At 45.1% G+C, this 19,737-nt stretch overlaps 1 protein-coding gene across 2 annotated transcripts in view; it reads left to right on the top strand.

The window, feature by feature from the left end:
* RNF216 (ring finger protein 216) overlaps positions 1–19,737 on the top strand; it is an 883,004-nt gene that overhangs the window by 87,998 nt on the left and 775,269 nt on the right. For both annotated transcript variants that reach the window (XM_085629139.1, XM_085629141.1), the window contains one exon: positions 75–214. In XM_085629139.1, the coding sequence (XP_085485265.1) occupies positions 75–214 (140 nt within the window). The remainder of the gene's footprint in view (positions 1–74; positions 215–19,737) is intronic.

Consider the following 19,737-nt stretch of genomic DNA (forward strand, 5'->3'; position numbering starts at 1 on the left):
GTGTCCCAAGTTAAAGATGACGTCTCCTCAGTTTGTGAATCCTGCAAGCAACTTTGATCATTTCTATCTTATAGACTGGATAAATCACAGGGAGGACGGCCTTATTACAATATCGGATGACTCTGATGAGGAAATGTCAGTAACGACATGCACTATAGCAGAGAACCATGAAGAAGATGAAGAGGATGACGAGGAGGATGTAGTGATCCTTGAGGTCAGTTGCTTCAGTATTGTGCAAGATTCAAAAAGTGTTATAAGGGAATATGAAGTTAATTGAAGAGTGCATGAGAGTCTGTGTTGACTAATCCTTTCTTTACACTTCTGTCAAAAGTAGTTTTTTTTTTTCATGTCTTCATGCCCTGGAACTTATAATTTGGTATTTCAACCAATCCCAGATAAAATAATTTGGAGGGGTAGTTGGCAAAGGGAGGTTTAATTGTCAGAAAAATTGCTCACATATAAATACTTATGGTCACAGCAAATACAAAACTTTAATATGTGAACGTAGGACAGGAGAAAGGTATTGGATAAAAGCATTCCTCTTCATTTGGGGGTAAAAAGTTTGTAATTTTCACTGGTGATCAGCAACCAGTTTTCTTTATAAATTGTAACTTCGAGTACAATCTTCTATACAATTATGTATGTATAATCTCTTGTAAGATTACTTTGTACACAAAGTGAAGAAGAAATATTCGCTTTTCCACAAAGGGTCCCAGGAGTTCTACAACATTCATAGATTTCATGGAGAATCTAGTGCATACAATTGAATCTTGCAGATTTTTCACCTGGTGGTAAATGTCTACGTGTGTTTGGAAAGGAATGTCCTCTGCATGGTATTACAGATGTAATTTGCAGTGACTGACTGCTTGTGAATCTGGTATCCTGAATTATGTTTTGGCCCTGGCATCATGCTAATAGTGTGAGTGCAGAGACTGAGGCCAGTCCCTGTGGCCACCAGTTCAAGGACAGTCTTGTGACTGGGAGGGGCTCACCAAGCCTGCTGTCATAATGAATAGTAGACTGCCCCTGCTCTGGGTTCAAGTTTGATAATGTATGGCGTGATCATGTCTTTTTATTTGTGTGAAGCAGATTATGGCCTTCTGACACCTCTATGTAAAGTTCCACTGTTAAGTAAGACCAATCGCCTTTTCTTGATATCCTGTGTATATGGCATGTGCGTACAGTAAGCCTCTGATACTTGTATTTGTATGGTAGTAGGACTCTGTATGTGGGAGTCTGAGTACTAAAGCTAGTGGCATCCATTTGGATTCACCTGGCTGGGCATGGCACAAGATGGAGGTTGAGGATAGCTTCGCCAAAAGTTGGAAGTATTGCCTTCATTCCTCTGACTGATGGTTCAGGGCTGTAAAGGGATCAATTAGCCTGTTATTACCATGTATCTAACTTTTGCAGGACTTATGTCTGACACTTTGAGTGGTAATTTATCACATGCAGGCAACACAGAATCTCTTCCACTCTGCTAGCTCTCTGCTCTGTCAGACTTGTATATGCTCATGTGAAAACGTGCTGAGCAAATGTAATTTCACTTTCCACGACTCCCTTATACCCCTTGAAATTCGTTTTATTCATGCCTTTGTTAGGAGTCATTTACCAACTGTATAAAGTGTTTACAGATATTGGAGAGAAGTAGGTGTATATACCGTTAATCGTGTACGTGTGTTTGTGTACACAGACCCACAAGGCATTCCGACCCAGAACAACTACTTCTGACATACAACGAGCCCTTGTAAGGCTCAGATTAAGAATTGCACAATACTGCTGGGGTGGTAAATACACACCTGAAAAACTTGTACCATGTAGAAACCTCTCATAAGTACCATGCAGATAAAAGTTTAGCTCCATGTAATGTGGAAAAACCTGCAGAATTGTGTATGGTATATTCTTTTCTGTGGGTATTACCGCCCACATTTTTTGATAAACACATTTTTTTATTTCTGCATAGAAGACAAAATCAAGAATGACATACAACAGTTCGCTGAACTTGGCATCAGTAAATTCAATCATGGAAGCATTGACAAGCAAATGTAAAAACCCACCCCTCCTCAACCCCCTGCCCCCGCCCTCTGCGCCCCAACCCTTCAAAACAGGCCCCCCAGCCATTTCCCCCATACTTTGCAGAATTTTTTGGGGCAGCCCCGGGCAGCGTACAACGACAGCTCCTGAGCGGCACACCAATCCACCCCTCTACTCCAGGTAGCCCCTCTGGGCGGGTCCGGCTGTGACCACACGGCCGCTATATCCCTCTTGGCTACCATTAGGGCAGTAGTGAGAAAGTACTTTTCGTTACGGGACCCATCCAGCCCGTCCGTGATGCCCAGCAGAGCCATTCTAGGATCATGGGGGACCTCCCATCCCAGGACTTCAGTTAGTTCGGCTTCAATCGTTGTCCAGTACCTCTCCAGGCGGGAACAAGACCATACCATATGGAAGAAATCTGCCGGATCCACCCCACAGCGAGCACATGAGACGTCCATGCGGAGGCCTGCACGATATAGGCGGTCCGGAGTCAGATAAGCGGCGTGGAGGTAGTAGAGTTGGATGAGCCGCAACCTGGCGGAAGTGGTAAGCGATCGAGGTGCCATAATCCGCGTCATCTAGGGGCCCCACCCAAACCTCCCATCGCTGTTTTAGTCCGCTCCAATCTACCGGGGTATTGTTAATCAGGGATTTATATATGCGGGATATTCCCCCCCCCCCCTTCCCCAGACACCCTAACATCACCTGAGCCTCGGGCGGGCTATGAGCAGGCAATCTGGAGTCCAGAGGGACATGGGCTTGGACCGCATGGCGCAGCTGAAGATATCTATAAAATTGGGAAGGCTGTAACGAGAAGCGGGTCCGAAGCTCCTGGAATGAACACATGTGGCTCCCCCGCCATATATCATTACCGCCCACATTTACCACCTGCTCTGAGCAGGACATAAACGTGAGCAAGGGCTTCTATGACGCGAGTGGGAGGAGAGAGGATGGTGGTATGGTGTAGGAGGAGGCTAGAGGCGTAGAACACCAGGCAACTTTTTGTCAAATATATCCTGTGATATACTCAAGGCATCTGCCTTTACGACTCTAGTGAATGTTGCTGCACAATATCAAATCTACTTTATAATTGGATGGTTGGAAGGCTTTAGAAGGCAAGGTTTATCATCTACCTTTTCATAGTTGCCATCTTTTTGGAAGTCAGTTAGAAGATCGGCACAAGCTTTAAAAATCAGAAACCCTTTCAATCTTTCAAACTTCAGTCAAAGCCAATAGAAGATTTCCACAATTTGTTTTCCAGAAAATGCCACCCAAAGTAATGAAAGGGAATAGTTCTAATTGTTCAGAGCTCCGATTCTTCTGCCTTTACCCCTGACTATGCTACACCCTCCTCTAAGGCCCAGCAGAGGACTTGAATCCTCCATCACAAATGCCTGGGTATTTGTAGTAATCGGTCGTCTGGAGTTTTCGGAGACCCTTCCAGAGTTAGAATTCTAACAGATTTGCCAGAGGCCTGGCTCATCGAGAGGCTCTTTTGCAGGGAGTGTCAGATTTGGGCTGAAAGTGTGCTATAGTTCAAGTCCCTTTTATTGGAACAAGGCAAGGGAATGTATTAATCAGTTTTTCTAGTGAGGAAACCTTCAGGAGACTTCATACAGGCTGTCGACCTTTAGGGGCTATAAGTGTCATGCCAGATAAACTTCAAATAGGAACTTTCAAGTGCATCATTTCACTGATATCTCCAAACGAATGGATGGCGGCTGTAGGTACTGAGGATGCCTGTCTGCAGTTTGCCGATTCACCCAGCTCATGAATGATACCTGGGATTCTGAATTCAAAGGTCTCATCTAGCCCTTACGCTGATGCTGAGAATGACTCTGAGGATATTCACAAGGTGTTAACTCCATTAGTTGCACTTCTTCCCAACTCAAGATTGCTACACCTCTACTTGGATTATTGGCAAGTCCATTCCCAGACCGGCGGCAGGGGAGTTTCAAGACATTGTCATAGTTTGTCTTCTCCAAAAACACAGATTTATGATCCCTGTTAAAGTCTCATTTGAAACCAATTTAGGATCTGGAATGCATAGGGGTATGATTCCAGACAGCCAAAGAATTTTAGTCCTTAACTCGTCAGAGTGCAGGCAAAATTGAGATTTCACCTATCCAACGTTTCTGGCTCAGTGCAGTACTCCTGCCAGGGAATGGCTTTTAGTGCAATAGATTGTCGGTTTCTTATCACTTGGGCGTGGTAGGGCTCTAGTTTGAGTATTGTGTAGATGTTTACGTGGCCATTCATTTAGATTCTTTTCTTTTGCCGTTGATGTCCGGTGTATTTGTGGTTTCCGCTGCTCCTGTACTTGAGTCCTCTGCTCAGACAACTGCAATTTTTGGCCTTTGGTTTCTCATTACCAGGACATGTTGATTTCAGTATCCCCTTCAGTCCAGGACAATCTACATAGGTAATTGAACTGGAAGGAAAAGGAAGGAATTCCTCGCTTCCCAGGTGATCATCACCAGGAATACCAGTAAAATAGGATGGAGTAATTTATGGACGGTGATTTCAGTCAGAAATACGTCATTATTCAAATTAAAATTAACTAGAAGCAGTATTTAGAGCCCTCTGGTCCTCTCTCAATATTTTATGCCAGGCAGTGTTGATCGAAACCAGCAACACTGTAGCTAAGCCATATGGTCACTGACTGCAGATGCATATCTTCCACTCTTCTCCATTCCAATCTGCATTTGAACAAATAGCATTTTTTGACACTGTCAGCTTTCCACATCTAAGGAGTTCTCATTGTGTAAGCATATCATTTAAAGGGGGTCTGTCACCCATTCCACGACATCAATGTGTCTCTTCTGATTTGTATCGAATTTGCATAAAGTATGAGACTCCACAGTGGATCTTTTTCCAATTCCCTACACACTGCTGTGCTACTGCTCCTGGACCCAAGAAGAGGGAGCACTGGGAGTAATGTGTAACCTCTTATTGACTTCCTTTTCTCTTATGATTTTCTGCCACCTCTCCTACCCAGATCTGTAAGTGTTTTCTCAACACTGTAAGTGATCTATTTTTTTCTTTTGCAGGCGTTTGGGTGACGGCCGACCATACCCACTCAATGGGGACAGACACATGTAATTGTGTTCCATACAATCATGCAAGAGCATGCTATATGCAAATCTTTTCAACATGTTAGACACTTGAAAGCAGATGGCATAATCTCTGCTCAAACGGTGTTTAACACAATGCTTAGCAAGAGGGTTTCTCCAAAGCATATCGTGGTTTTCTTCATGGCCACAACACCTCTGTGAATATAAATTTGTCTCTGAAACTTAATTGATGGTGAGACCAGCTGAAGCCTCCCTTTGGCTGCCTGTGGCTGTCACTCTCAAACTGTCTCAAGGCAAAGTGTAGACTTTCAAAAAGAGACTATTCTTTGAAAACCTACTGAGGCATTATGATGTGTAAATATTAAGCTGCTAACAAACCAGTAGTGCTAGTCTTAATGATGGGGGACTAAGCAGAATGCGTACACTAATGCTTAGTGGTAGAAAATGTTTGCCACATATATAACTGCAGTAGATCTAGCCTATTGTTGATTTAGGATATGTGAAATTTGCAGTTGAACTGTAATGGGTGTGGTAAAATCTGAAATCAAAAGGTCGATGCCCCAGTGAGAGAACAGATCGATATTTGTTTTTGGAGAGCAGTGACAACACATTTTTGGATTGTTATTTAATAATTGTATCCTAAATCCAGCAGACTCCTATTGGTGTATAGTTATCTTATAAGGTATGTTTCCACTCCTATTTAAATTCTTAGGATATATTTTCGTATCATTTCAGTAGATCCTTGTCGTTAAAATAATTTTTTTATGTTTGGAGATTTCTGCGCATGTGCCTCTTCCATATTTTTAGACCTTTGATTCCTGCATCTTTACTTAAATTTTCTCTATTTTTTCTTGTTTGTTGTGTTTTCTTCTTTAGACTTTTTGTTTTAGGTATTTGTGCTGATAGTTGAAAGGATGGAATGCTTCTTATTATTTTCTTGGCCCTTGGCATGTAAAGCCTGAAATGAACCGCTGATATTTTTGGTTTCCATTGCCTTCTTTTTAAGACCATTCATTGGTCACCCCTTTTAACAGCTTCCTTGGCTCTTAAAACAAGATGCAGGGAGTCAGAAATTTTAAGAATGTGTAAGTTGTCTTCCTCTTGTTCCTTTAGAAGGAATCAGTAGGATGAGCCGAGATCCACCTGCCTCATAAGGCGATCAGTGAAGTTCTTAAATACCCCTGTGCGCCACTAATTTTTATACTCTGTAAACCTTTGATCCTTTTCTACCACAAACCCAGCAATCATTGTACTAGCCCCTGTGCAAGAATGAGTCCCTATGTGTGTATATTATATTCATACACTACGGTGGATTTGCTATCTACGATCTGCACATCAAAGTGTCTTCATTATATAGTAGCCCAACAGTAAAACCTTTTTTTTATCTCCAATCTTGGGTGCAACCTCACTGTTAAACACTCATCCACCTAGAGTATTAACTCCTGGATACACAAAACGTGTCCCAGTTAAATACTAGTAACAAAGACACAGGAGCACACCATACAAAAGAAACTGTAATCCTCATATGTTTTGAATATTTTCAACAACCATATCATCAGAAACAGTTCCACGTCAATCAATATCCACGTAGCTGTAGATTAGTCCAAAATTATTTTTATTTCTTTATGGAATGCAGCAGCCGACGCGTGCTTCGCCCTGCCTGGGGCTTCCTCAAGGCGCACTTATATCGTAGATAACACACTGTCTAGTGGTTCTTCCAAATTATTGTTTCCGCTCGAAAGGTTGTCAGGAATCCAATGCACTTCAAATTGTAATCCGGTTCTCATTATATTATTCTTTTGTGGTTTGTATTGGTATCCCATTAGTATCCAATACCAAATTTTAAAATCCTCATGGAGCCATGATACGTTCCATCAGGTAATTCTTCAATTTTCGTGGCGTAATAATTTCCGGAACTTGGGAAATTAAGACGCCGCGAAATTTGAAGAATTACTTGATGGAACGTATCATTGAAAACAACAACCAAAAAGTGAATTAATAGTAATATACCAAAGGCGCGGCAGTCACAGTAACGTACCATGCTATAAAAAAAACAAAAAACATTATTAATAATATAAAGGCATGCTGCGATGTCATGGGTGGAATACGGGTTAGATCATTAAAGAAAATATTACTCCCAGACTACATAACGCAGACCATGTACCAACACGCGTAACAGTCCAGTCGTTATGGGAGGTTACAAATGCAGACCAGGTGGTACTAAGGAGGGACTACTAAGCCTATTCACAAATGAATAGCAACGATTTCGCTAGGACAGTAACAGGAGCCAATTGAAAAGATGGGCAGCCTTCTATGCCATACCTCAATACAGCATGCCTCGCAGAGCAGCAAATGCGCTGCCAAGGCTCGACCTAAAAGGGCCCCTTTTCACTACTGGTTTTTACTGAACTCAAAACTGGTATGCTTCCACCACCGCACTGGTCATTTAACCCCTGGTAATAGCAGTAGCCCTCTTTCACTACGAAGGTAGCACTTAGCAAGACCGCATTAGCATGAGACAAGCCTAGTTTATGGCGTACATGCATGATCCATGTAAGCCCATGACCAAAAATCATTACCTGGGGTCCAGATATCCATGCTGCTGGGGAAACTCAGGGCAGGGGTGCATGTCTGTTACCATTCAGGGTTGTTTTCCTTTCCGGCACCCTGCTTTGAAGAAGACAGTGCCTTGGCATAATTCGGCTGTACTACATCCTGATTGGAACGATTCTGATATCACTCACATTCTACAGATTGAAAATTCTTGTGGGGCACTGCAGCTGAATTTCTAGCTCATCCTACTGTACAGACTTGCCAATACTGCTGTGTTCACAAGCTGCAGATTTTTCAGTGCAGTCCTTTATGCTAAATTTAGCAAGATATGATGTTTTAGTGCCTCATCCTCAGAAGAGTCTTGCAGAGAGAGAACGTATGTGCTCTGCAGATGTAGTCTTTTATGAAGCTAATTTCAGAGGTATTGCTGCAGGTCCGGGACAATTCTATCTGCTACTGGTGCGGTCAGGAGGTTTAGTTGTTGGAGTAGCTCGTTCCTGAAGCTCAAGACTGCTAAGCAAAATCAGTAGTGTCTAAGAGCTCATTAGGATATACTTCTAGTCTCTTAAGTGTACAGTTGTCAGCTGCGAAATGGGAGGTGAATCTTCTGGGCTCAGTCTGTTAAGATGCAGGTTGAAGCCATGCATGTTGTACAGCAGGTGTAAAGACCCAGTATGTCACCCCTGCTTACCAAGACCTGCTGGGGATATGTGCTAACTCCCTAGGAGCAAGGTACACCAAAGGCCAACATCTCCAGTTAGGCAAGCTAATGCTAGTTTTTGTTACTCACTGGAATACTATAAACACACACACTACTGCCCTTGCATTAAAAAGTGGGTGAACTCTTACCTGACCCTACAGAAGTGCTTCAAATCCTTATGTGGACATGAAGTGTAGTTCAAATTCTACAATACAGTTCAATACAATTTGGTCATACCTGGTGTGTTCCCTCCTTTTCTCTCTCAATGACCATATTTGCATACAGGAATATGTCTATGGTAGAGGGTATGATAGGAAATTGTATCTATATATTCATGCTGAAATTCTCCTATTGGGCTATTTGCCTATGCGAGACAAAGATTTTTTTGTCTGAGTATTAGAAAAAAATTAAATTACCATTGTTGTGCTGAATACCCCTTTGGTGCTTGCATCTCTGGATTGTGCCACATTTATAGGCTAGTGCTACAAAAGGGCTATTAAGGAGCTGTTCTCCTACCAGAAGGTCCTTTCCTTCTTCCACCCTAGTAATTCTGAGATTTCTCAAATGTGTGGCTCTTGATGTCATGAAAATGGCCATGGTGGAGATCCCTTTTGGTACATACATCATCCAGGTGGGTTGTGATGTTGAGATGCCCTCACGTAGTTAAAGGCAAATGACAATGCCTAGCAATGTCCTGTCTGGAAGACACATGACATGATGCATCCAGCACATAATGTTGGCAAACAACCTTGACTTGTGCCATGGTCATCAGAGGCATTACATCAGAATGCATCTCAGTGAATAGAGGTCCAGCATGGTAGACCACCTAGATGATCATGATACTAAACAGTGGTTGTATGATGGAACCACGAATGCCTTAACAACGCAGTCATTACAGCGCCCGCTTATTTACCTCACATGCCTTTACAACGAAAGCCTTTACCACTCATATTCCTTTAACACACATACCGTTACAACACAAAGTATTTAGCAGATAAGTAGAACGTGTGTGTGTGTGTGTGTGTGTGTGTGTGTGTGTGTGTGTGTGTGTGTGTGTGTGTATATATATATATATATCTCCAGATCCAGCTCAACTTTCCGTCTCGTCCCTTCACTCGCGATCGGGTGCTATCAACGCGGTGACGGATACCGCGTGCGGTCAAAGCTCCAGGTACACAAATACACCAGCACTCGCGGGAACAGTGTCCAGATTTATTAACAGGACAAATTCACAGCAAAACGCGTTTCGGCTACCGCCTTTGTCAATTGCCAGAGGCGTCGACTTTCAATGGACATAAATAATTTACTCATGTCATAGACATCAACATAGGACTTACTTCAGTCCCGAATTGGCAGCCATTATTAAACATGCAAAATTATATTTGATTATATATATATATATATATAACCTACTGGCAGTCGCCAGTAGGTAGTTATAGTTGCGACCTATTTTCCATAGGAAATCCGCAACATTCTATTTGGAATAACGTTGGCGCCGATTGACGAATCTTCGCGAAATTTTCTAAACTTTTGGCCAGCTCCGGTCCGCTCCTATCCTGAAAATTTCACGGTGATTCATCAAGCGGGGGCCGAGAAAAAAGGGGGGTCCCAAAATGCGTTGTCCCCATGCATTTTCCCATAGGACCTGTTGACGCAGCTACAGCCCGAACTGCTGAGCGGAATTACACCAAATTTGCCAATGAGGTAGTCCTCAGTTCAGACTCGTGCCTTTTGCTTAAAAGGTGTAAATCCGTTCAGTAGTTCCTGAGAAAATTAGAGTTAAAAAGATAGATATATCTGGGCGGAGACTAACCACACATCTGATCGTGAGATCTGATTGGCTGTCAGTACTTCATCCAAGAAGTGTTGGCAGCCATCTTGGGACCAATATACATGATAGCACCTCATTAAAAAGCATTGCAGTTAATAGAAGGTTTTAAGACTTTAGTTACATTATAAATCATGTGTTGATGGTACCATACTCATTTTAGGAATTGTGGCGTGTTCTAAGGTGATTTTACCATGTGAAAAAGCCTTCTGCTGTGATATCATGAATCATGTTTGAGAGAAAACTATTTTCTCATGCTTTTCCCACAGAGGTTTGGAAGGTGATCTATAAGCTAAACTGAGAGCATATTTTCTGTAAATTCACATTATCTTTCTCAGTCATGTGAGAATGAAGTCTGACATTCTCAGTAAAACATGTACATCCAACAAGGGCAGAGACTGTCAGTTGATTCCTTTGTGTTATACTGCAGCTTCCCAGAGTGTTCTAAAGAACAACTAGAGCGCTAACATTCTGAATTTATGGCAAATGTGTGACACATCTGAACACCTTCTTGATGGAATCAAAGTAAAAAACTGAAAGTATTTTCTACTGAGGAGACTGTAGTAAATGAGGAAATTGGAGAACTTCATATCAAATAAGTCTCCCAAAATGGCCACAAGAGACAAAAGAGCCCAAATGTAGCCCAAGTATAGCCCAATGACAGAATGTCCCAGAGTGTTCTAACGAACAACTAGAGCGCTAACAGTCTTACTTATGACAAAAGTATGGCACACCTGAAGCCATCTTGATTGGAATAAAGTGGTAACACTTAAAACATTTAATTTACAAAGGAACAAAATGAGGGGGTTCATTTTGCCATAGAAATTATGATTAGTGCTGCAGAAAGAAATAAAAGAATTCTGACATGCAGACTGAAACATGCACTTTGAATACCAGCAACAGACTTCTCTGGTGAGCAGTAGCTTTACTACAGTGATCTAATGAGCAACTAGAGTGCTAACATTCAGAATTTATGGCAAATGTGTGACACATCTCAATGTCTTCTTGATGGAACCAAAGTAAAAAAACAAAGTATTTCCTACTGAGGAGATTGCAGTAAATGAGGAAATTAGGAAACTTCATAACAAATAAATCTTCCAAGATGGCCACCAGAGACAAAAGAGCCCAAATGTAGCCCAAATATCACCCAGATGTACTCCAAGTATGGCCCAATGACAGAATGTCCCAGGGTGTTCTAACAAACAACTAGAGCGCTAACAGTCCTACTTATGACAAAAGTATGGCACACCTGAAGCCATCTTGATTGGAATAAACTGGTAACACTTAAAACATTTAATTTAAAAGAACACAATGAGGGGGTTCATTTTGCCATAGAAATTATGATTAGTGCTCAAGAAAGAAAAATTAGGGCACATTTTGAGTGACTTCTCAAATCCTCTTCTATTTCATTAAAAAATTCTGATATGCAGACTGAAACATGCACTTTTAATACCAGCAGCAGACTTCCGTGGTGAGCAGTAGCTTTACTACAGTGAGCTAATGAGCAACTAGAGTGCTAACATTCAGAATTTATGGCAAATGTGTGACATATCTGAATACCTTCTTGATGGAATCAAAGTAAAAAACTGAAAGCATTTCCTACTGAGGAGACTGCAGTAAATGAGGAAATTAGGAAACTTCATAACAAATAAATCTCCCAAGATAGCCACCAGAGACAAAAGAGCCCAAATGCAGCACAAATTTCACCCAGATGTAGCCCAATGACAGAAGTGTGAAAAATACTTATTTGTTGTGTTTTTGCAGTTTTATATAGTGCAGACTTGTTAGGTATTTGAGTGCTTTGCATAGCATTGGTTACATCACACAGGATCAAATTCATTTTGGTTGTAGACATGGGGAGACTAAGTGATTTGACCAGAATCACAGAATGTTGAGCTGAAGCAGAAACTCCAAGCTGGTTCCCCAGTTGCAAAGTCTGCAGCTTTGGAAGTAACACCACATCCTCTCCCCTAAGTGCAACATTTAATCAAGTGGTCAACTAGATAAAAAAAACACAAAGATCAAAAATAATTTAAAAGTTCTTTGTTGCTATTTGAAAACTATGTCCTCATTTTATTTTTTTAGAGCACTAACCATAATTTTGATGCAAATAAGACCCTCTCATATATATAATTTCTAAAGGAAATGCTCTAGGTATTACAGTTTTGATTACATCAAGATGACGTCAGGCGTTCCACACTTTTGTAATAAATATAGAATGTTAGCAATCTAGTTGTTCATTGGGATACTGTTGAGAGGCAGAGGCCAGGGGCACGGACTCTGAAAATTGAAGGCATGTAGGAGAGTGCAGAGGCAACAATTTGACCACACTGGGCAGGCAGGAAGGGCAGTGGCAGCACAACAGACTATGGAGGGCAGTGGAAAGGGGGGCAGGGGCAGCAAACCAACAATACAGGACTGGCAAGAGAGGCTGTGGCAATATAATAGACCATTGTGGGCAGAAGGAAGAGGCAGTGGTAGTACAACCATACATGCCAACAGACCCGTTTCAGCCAGGAAACGTCCAATGTTTTTAAGCTCAAATGTGCTTTATTTGATCTGTCTCCTGTCTACAGTTTCCTCTTTTTCAATGTAACTCAAAGGGGAAAATCAATACCCCAGTTTATTTTCAAAATCTCCCTCTTACCAAGTTCAAAATGTTCGCAAGTATGGTACATTGGATCATGGTAGGTAGGAGGAATTGGGGTAGGGACATGGACTCGGATAACAGAGGACAGGAGGGACATTGAGAGGTGCACCAAACTGACCCTACAGGGCAGGCATCAGGGTTTGCAGCAGCACAATACACCACACAGGGCATGCGGGACGGGAGTGCAGCACAACAATCCATAGAAAGCAATAGGGAGGGGACAGGACCATGCACATGGACAACAGAGAACAGAGGGGAAAGAGGCAATGGTAGCTAGCTGACCATAATGGACAGACAGGAGAGAAGGCTGCAGCATGACAGACCATAAGGGCAGGAGGGACGGATCAGGGGCAATACAATGTAACAGACAAGCCAGGAGGGAGGGAATAGGGGTCTGCACATGGAAACAGAGGGCTGGGGCAAGGGGGCAGGGCATGAGCAGTAAGATGACCATGGAGGTCAGGCAGGATGGGCACTAGAAACAAGACACACCATGGAGAGCAACAGTGAGACTATGATGGCATACACACAGACCATGGAGGGAAGGTGGGAGCGGGTCAGGGGCAGCTAGCTGACCCCACAGGGAAGGTGGGAGGGGCCATTGCAGCACAGAAGACCATGCATGGCAAGCGGGGGCTTAGTGGCGGCACAATGGCTATGATGGGCAAGAAGGAGGGTGCAGGGGCATGCACAAAGGACCATGGAGGATAGAAGGGAGGGGTCAGGACCTGGGCACAGACAAGAGAGTTCAGGGGAAGGGGCCCTCAACAGACCGCGCGGGGCAGGCAGGAGGAGCAGTTGCAGCATAACAGACCAGGGAGGGCAGAAGGGTGTGGCAGTAAAATGGACCATGGAGGACAGGAGGAAGGGGATAGGGGCACGGCATGTGGACAGGCAGGGTGGAGGTGGCAGGGACAGGTTACAGTCATATGACAATGCTAGGCAGGTGGGAGGGGAGTGGCAGCTCAACAGAACACTCAGAGTAGATAGGAGTGGGGCATGCACAAAGACATCGGAGAGCAGGGGGGAAGGATAATAGGGGCAGCAAGCTAAGCACAGAGGCTAAGCAGGAGGACTATGATGGGCCATAGAATTGGGCAGTGGAGGGCAGGAGAAGTGGACTGGTACATCATGCTAAATGGAGGGCAGTGGCAGCACATCAGACCATGCATGGCAGGAGGGAGGAGGCTAGTCCATGGATTCAGACAACAGAGGATGGGGAGGAGGTGGATGGGGCAGCAAGCTAACTGTTCAGAGAAGGTGGGTATTAGGAACTTTATTGTTTTTAAAATGTGTGTCTGTGCGAACTACTTAAAATATGAACAAGTATGCAGCATAATCTCACTTTTGTACAGGAAGAAGAGGACGTTTGTGACTGTGACTCCGGGCTCACTTGGCAGAAACACCCCCTGACCCTCCACCCCCCCCCCCCATCTCAAAATGTAATGCCCGTGAAAAGGGTAGGTGGACGCAGTGTTATATAGAACATAGTCCTGAGAGCACGATTGAAACTGAAAACTAGATATAGTATATGGTATAAACTATGCACCAAAAAGTGTGATATAAGATGAACCGGGGCGTGAAATATAATATGCACTACACTGTGCGCAATGACAGATTCATTGGAGAGCGAGAGATAGCACAGGCACTAGCGCGTGCTATGCGATATGCGCCTTGGAGTGTAATATGCACAGGGCAGTGTTGTGTAACCTAACTAGTCTCTAAAGTTGTAATTATAAAATATGTGCTGGGGAGTGTAACGTTGCATATGCACTGTGACAAAGATATGGATCCCAGATTGTAATATGTATGGCATAGCGCTGTGCGTTATAACATAGGTTCGAGGAAGGCATGTTAGATGGGGCAATATAACCCGTGCGAAGGCAAGTGTGGCATGACATATTCATGGGGTTGTGTTACAGTGCACATGGGCTAGAGAGTGTCATAGCATACGCACTAGCTGGTGGAATACAACACAGAGGTGTGTGGCACTCGGCGGGCACTGGTGGGTGTAACACAGCATTGGGCTCAGCCAGGAGCACGCTTTGACTCTCAAGTGAGGTTCGTCTCCTTTCCAGAGAGTAAAATAAAAAGTATTACACATCCGGCGGTGGATGTGTGTGTTTTTTAACCGTGAGGGGGGTTTCTTGCATAGTTTGGTCTAATTTTTGTTGAATCCCCTTTGAATGGCTTGGTGTGCATGTGTATTAAATGTGCCCGTCAATAGCTACCCATGTTTGTATAAATAAACGACAAGAGTGTCTACTTGGAGAGTACCCACCGGCATGGGCGTCGGGATAAGGCACGGTAGGGCGTCAGACACGTCAGAGCGTCACTAGCGGTGTAAATACATTCCACGTGGATTCATTGTATGCAGTCGCCTTTTAATGAATATCACACAAATCGTCATGGTGATGGGTACATACGGTTTGTCCAGCATGTCCTAGGTGTTTCTATAAATATATATTTTTTCAAAATAATAAAAAACAAAGGCCGGCCCCGGGGCCATAAGTGGCCTGAGGAGGGGGGCAACGCAGCCCCCCTTCCAAAAGAATTAAAAAAAAGGCCATGACCCGGGGGTTGGAGTCCCCGGGGCCGATTAAGGCCTTGGGAGGGGTGCCACGCGGCCCCCTTCCAAATTAATTTTTTTCAACAAAAGAAATTCGGGTGCAGACCCTGGGGGATGGGGTCCCCAGGGCCAATAAATTAGAAAAAGAAGGGGGGCCACACAGCCCTCCTTCTTAAAAAAATAAAATAAATAAAAGACCGGCATCGCGCCGGAGGCCACGCCCCCTCTTTACAGCACTCTGCAAACGCGCCCCCTGGCCAGTTGTAAGTTGGGGAATTAATTCCCCTTCAATACTGAGGGTCCCTGTGGGCCAACTAGCCCAACAGGTATCTCCAGTATGCACCAGGGAGCTGCGTTGCAGACAGGTGTTCTGAGGCCACGCCCCTTTTTACACCTCTATGCAACGCAGCTCTGTGGCGCTTACTGGAGGTATCTAGTGGGCTAGATTGACCCTAGGGACCCTTAGGATTCAAGGGGACTTAATCTCTCAACTTAGAAAAACCACAGGGCGCGTTTACAGTGGCATACAGAGACATAGCACTCCTGAGGCGGAAGCCGGGAGTTAACTTAAAAAGCGCGCTGATTTTAAAACTTGCTTTTATCTTGGTGTGTTTCACTCTCAAGCTTACCTCGTCTCCCGAGCACTTCCCACCCCTGTCACTGATCTCCGCAGTACCGAGCAGCACAGCTGAACACTGTCACGGGGTGGAGACCGCTAACGCGCCGAAAGCCCGCAGGCCACGCCCACAAACGTGAGGCCACGCCCCCTGCATCGCTACTTGGGTGCGCCGGCGACAGACTTTCACCAGAGACATAGCACTCCTGAGGCGGAAGCCGGGAGTTTACTTAAAAAGCGCGCTGATTTTAAAACTTGCTTTTATCTTGGTGTGTTTCACTCTCAAGCTTACCTCGTCTCCCGAGCACTTCCCACCCCTGTCACTGATCTCCGCAGTCCCGAGCAGCACAGCTGAACGCTGTCACGGGGTGGAGACCGCTAACGCGCCGAAAGCCTGCAAGCCACGCCCACAAACGTGAGGCCACGCCCCCTGCATCGCTACTTGGGTGCGCCGGCGACAGACTTTCTCCAGAGACATAGCACTCCTGAGGCGGAAGCCGGGAGTTTACTTAAAAAGCGCGCTGATTTTAAAACTTTGCTTTTATCTTGGTGTGTTTCACTCTCAAGCTTACCTCGTCTCCCGAGCACTTCCCACCCCTGTCACTGATCTCCGCAGTCCCGAGCAGCACAGCTGAACGCTGTCACGGGGTGGAGACCGCTAACGCGCCGAAAGCCCGCAGGCCACGCCCACAAACGTGAGGCCACGCCCCCTGCATCGCTACTTGGGTGCGCCGGCGACAGACTTTCACCAGAGACCTAGCACTCCTGAGGCGGAAGCCGGGAGTTTACTTAAAAAGCGCGCTGATTTTAAAACTTGCTTTTATCTTGGTGTTTCACTCTCAAGCTTACCTCGTCTCCCGAGCACTTCCCACCCCTGTCACTGATCTCCGCAGTCCCGAGCAGCACAGCTGAACGCTGTCACGGGGTGGAGACAGCTAACGTGCCGAAAGCCCGCAGGCCACGCCCACAAACGTGAGGCCACGCCCCCTGCATCGCTACTTAGGTGCGCCGGCGACAGACTTTCACCAGAGACATAGCAGTCCTGAGGCGGAAGCCGGGAGTTTACTTAAAAAGCGCCCTGATTTTAAAACTTGCTTTTATCTTGGTGTTTCAATCTCAAGCTTACCTCGTCTCCCGAGCACTTCCCACCCCTGTCACTGATCTCCGCAGTCCCGAGCAGCACAGCTGAATGCTGTCACGGGGTGGAGACAGCTAACGTGCCGAAAGCCCGCAGGCCACGCCCACAAACGTGAGGCCACGCCCCCTACGCCGCATTTAAATGTGCCTCCCCAGGACGCGCAGCGGACGCGCGCAGCGGGCGCGCCGCCAGCGGGCGCGCCGAAGGCGCGCTAATGGCAAGCCCGTCTGCGCCCGTCCGCGACCGACCGGGACCAAGGGCCTCCCCCCCTGGTTCCCCCACCAGAACCCAATACAGCGTCAGTGACCTTCACAAACTGAAACCTCCCAAGAAAGCCGGCTGTCACAACCTCCACCACCCTCTATGTCTTCCTACCTCCTGCCCTCGCTGTGATTCTAGTCTCCATTCACACCGACACGTCCCTGAGCAACAAAGCTTCACCATACTACTCCTAAACTGCAGATCACTGCCAAAACATAGTGCAGAAATCTTTCTACTAATCGACGAGAAAAAACCCGACGTTGTCCTACTGACCGAGACTTGGTTAACTCCTGACTGCGACCCAGATGTAATTCAAGCACTCCCTACAGGCTATCAGATCGCCCACAGAGACCGCACTCAGCGACTAGGAGGAGGGATTGCTGTTATACATAAATATGCAATTCAATGTTACCACACACCAAACCCAATCCCGGACTGTGAAAGTATGTCCTTCTGCCTGAAATTCACTCCTAATGATAGCCTAACAGGTATACTCATATACCGCCCCCCCAGGACCTTTAAACAACTTTCACAGAGCACTTCCTTCGCAAGCAGCAATTTCCGCCATGTCCTCCTCCAATTTCACTATACTTGGTGACCTCAATCTGCACTTTGACGACCGGTCTAACACTACTAATGAGCTAGTCTCAAGTCTTGCTGCCATCCAACTGGAACAACTAATTAAAAACCCCACCCACAACAGAGGTCACCTGCTAGACCCCATCTTTAGTAACTGCCCCAATCTCTCAGTAGGGTCCATCACTCAGCTCCCATGGACAGACCACTTTCTCATCTCACTCACCTGGTCCACCCATAAACATACCCCCAAAAACCCGCCTCACGCACAAAGAGAAACTGGTCAAAACTCCCTCTAGAGCAATGGGGCAACGAACTTATGGCCAAGAAACCCTCTTTTTCTCAGGATCCCCTACTGGACAGCGGGATCTTTAATGAGTGGATCAAGGATTCCCTTGACACCGTCCTTCCCATCAGGAAAACAGTTTTTAAAAGAGTCCAGGAAACTGCTCCATGGTACTCAGAGGAACTAAGGACACTCAAACGTCAGTGTAGAAAGATGGAAAGGAAATGGCGCCTTCAATATACCACCACTGACAAAGTCAGATACAAGGAAACCATAAATGCATACAAATTTGGGATTACTAAAGCCCAATCCACCTACTACAATGAAAAAAAATTATTTCCGCCAGATCCAAACCCAAAGAAATCTACCAAATTGTCAAAACCCTCTCCAAAATCTCTCCCCCTTCAGTGTTAGCCGATAACCCTATCATCCGATGCAATGATCTAGCCGATTTCTTCCACCAAAAAATCAATAAAATATACTCCTCCTTCACCACCTCCACATCCGACCCAATCATCAATCAACCCCAGCTGTCAACAAATACTACCCCTTTGTGTCTAACAACCATGAGTGACATCCCTCCACTAGACCTGGAATCGCTTCAAACCCTTGCTCATCAAATAAAATCTGGCTCACCTTCTGACCCAGCACCCCCCCCTCACAATGACCAGGGCCACCCAAACAATCTTCCCCACCCTTTTAGAACTACTGAACTGCTCTTTAGAAAAGGGAATAGTACCCCCTATATGGAAAAAGGCCATGGTGAAAGCACTTTTAAAAAAGCCCAACCTCAACCCAAACAACTCCAATAACTATCGTCCTATTTCTCTGCTACCCTGGGCAAGTAAAATACTGGAAAAGTACTTTAATCCCCACCTAACTAAACACCTTGAAGAAAATCTCTTATTGGATCTCTCCCAAACAGGATTTCGCCCAAAACATGGCACGGAGACAGCTCTCCTAGCCGTAGTAGAAGAATCAAGAAAGATCCTGGACCGAGGAGGATCAGTGGCAGTGGTCCTCCTCGACCTCAGCGCCGCATACGACACAGTATGCCACAAAACTCTTACATCGACTGTCCGATCTTGGAGTCTCTGGAAATGCTCTTGCATGGCTAAGATCCTTCCTGAGTGGAAGGACCTTCAAGGTCTTCGATGGCGATTTCTGTTCCACTAGCAAACCTTTGAGCTGCAGGGTACCACAGGGCTCCTCCCTGAGCCCCACGTTGTTTAATGTCTATATGAGACCACTGGCTGGGATCGTTCGTAAATACGATATCAAGATCATATCGTATGCGGACGATACCCAGCTCGTGGTCTCCCTGGCACAGAAAAACAGCAGGCTTCCTCAAGTCAACTTTGCATCTTGTATGGAAGAGATAAAAAGCTGGATGACGGCATCCTCTTTAAAACTAAATGAGGACAAAACTGAGATCCTGTTCCTCGGCCC

The sequence above is a fragment of the Triturus cristatus genome, chromosome 10, assembly GCF_964204655.1.
Source record: "Triturus cristatus chromosome 10, aTriCri1.1, whole genome shotgun sequence".
In the NCBI taxonomy this organism is placed as follows: Eukaryota; Metazoa; Chordata; class Amphibia; order Caudata; family Salamandridae; genus Triturus; species Triturus cristatus.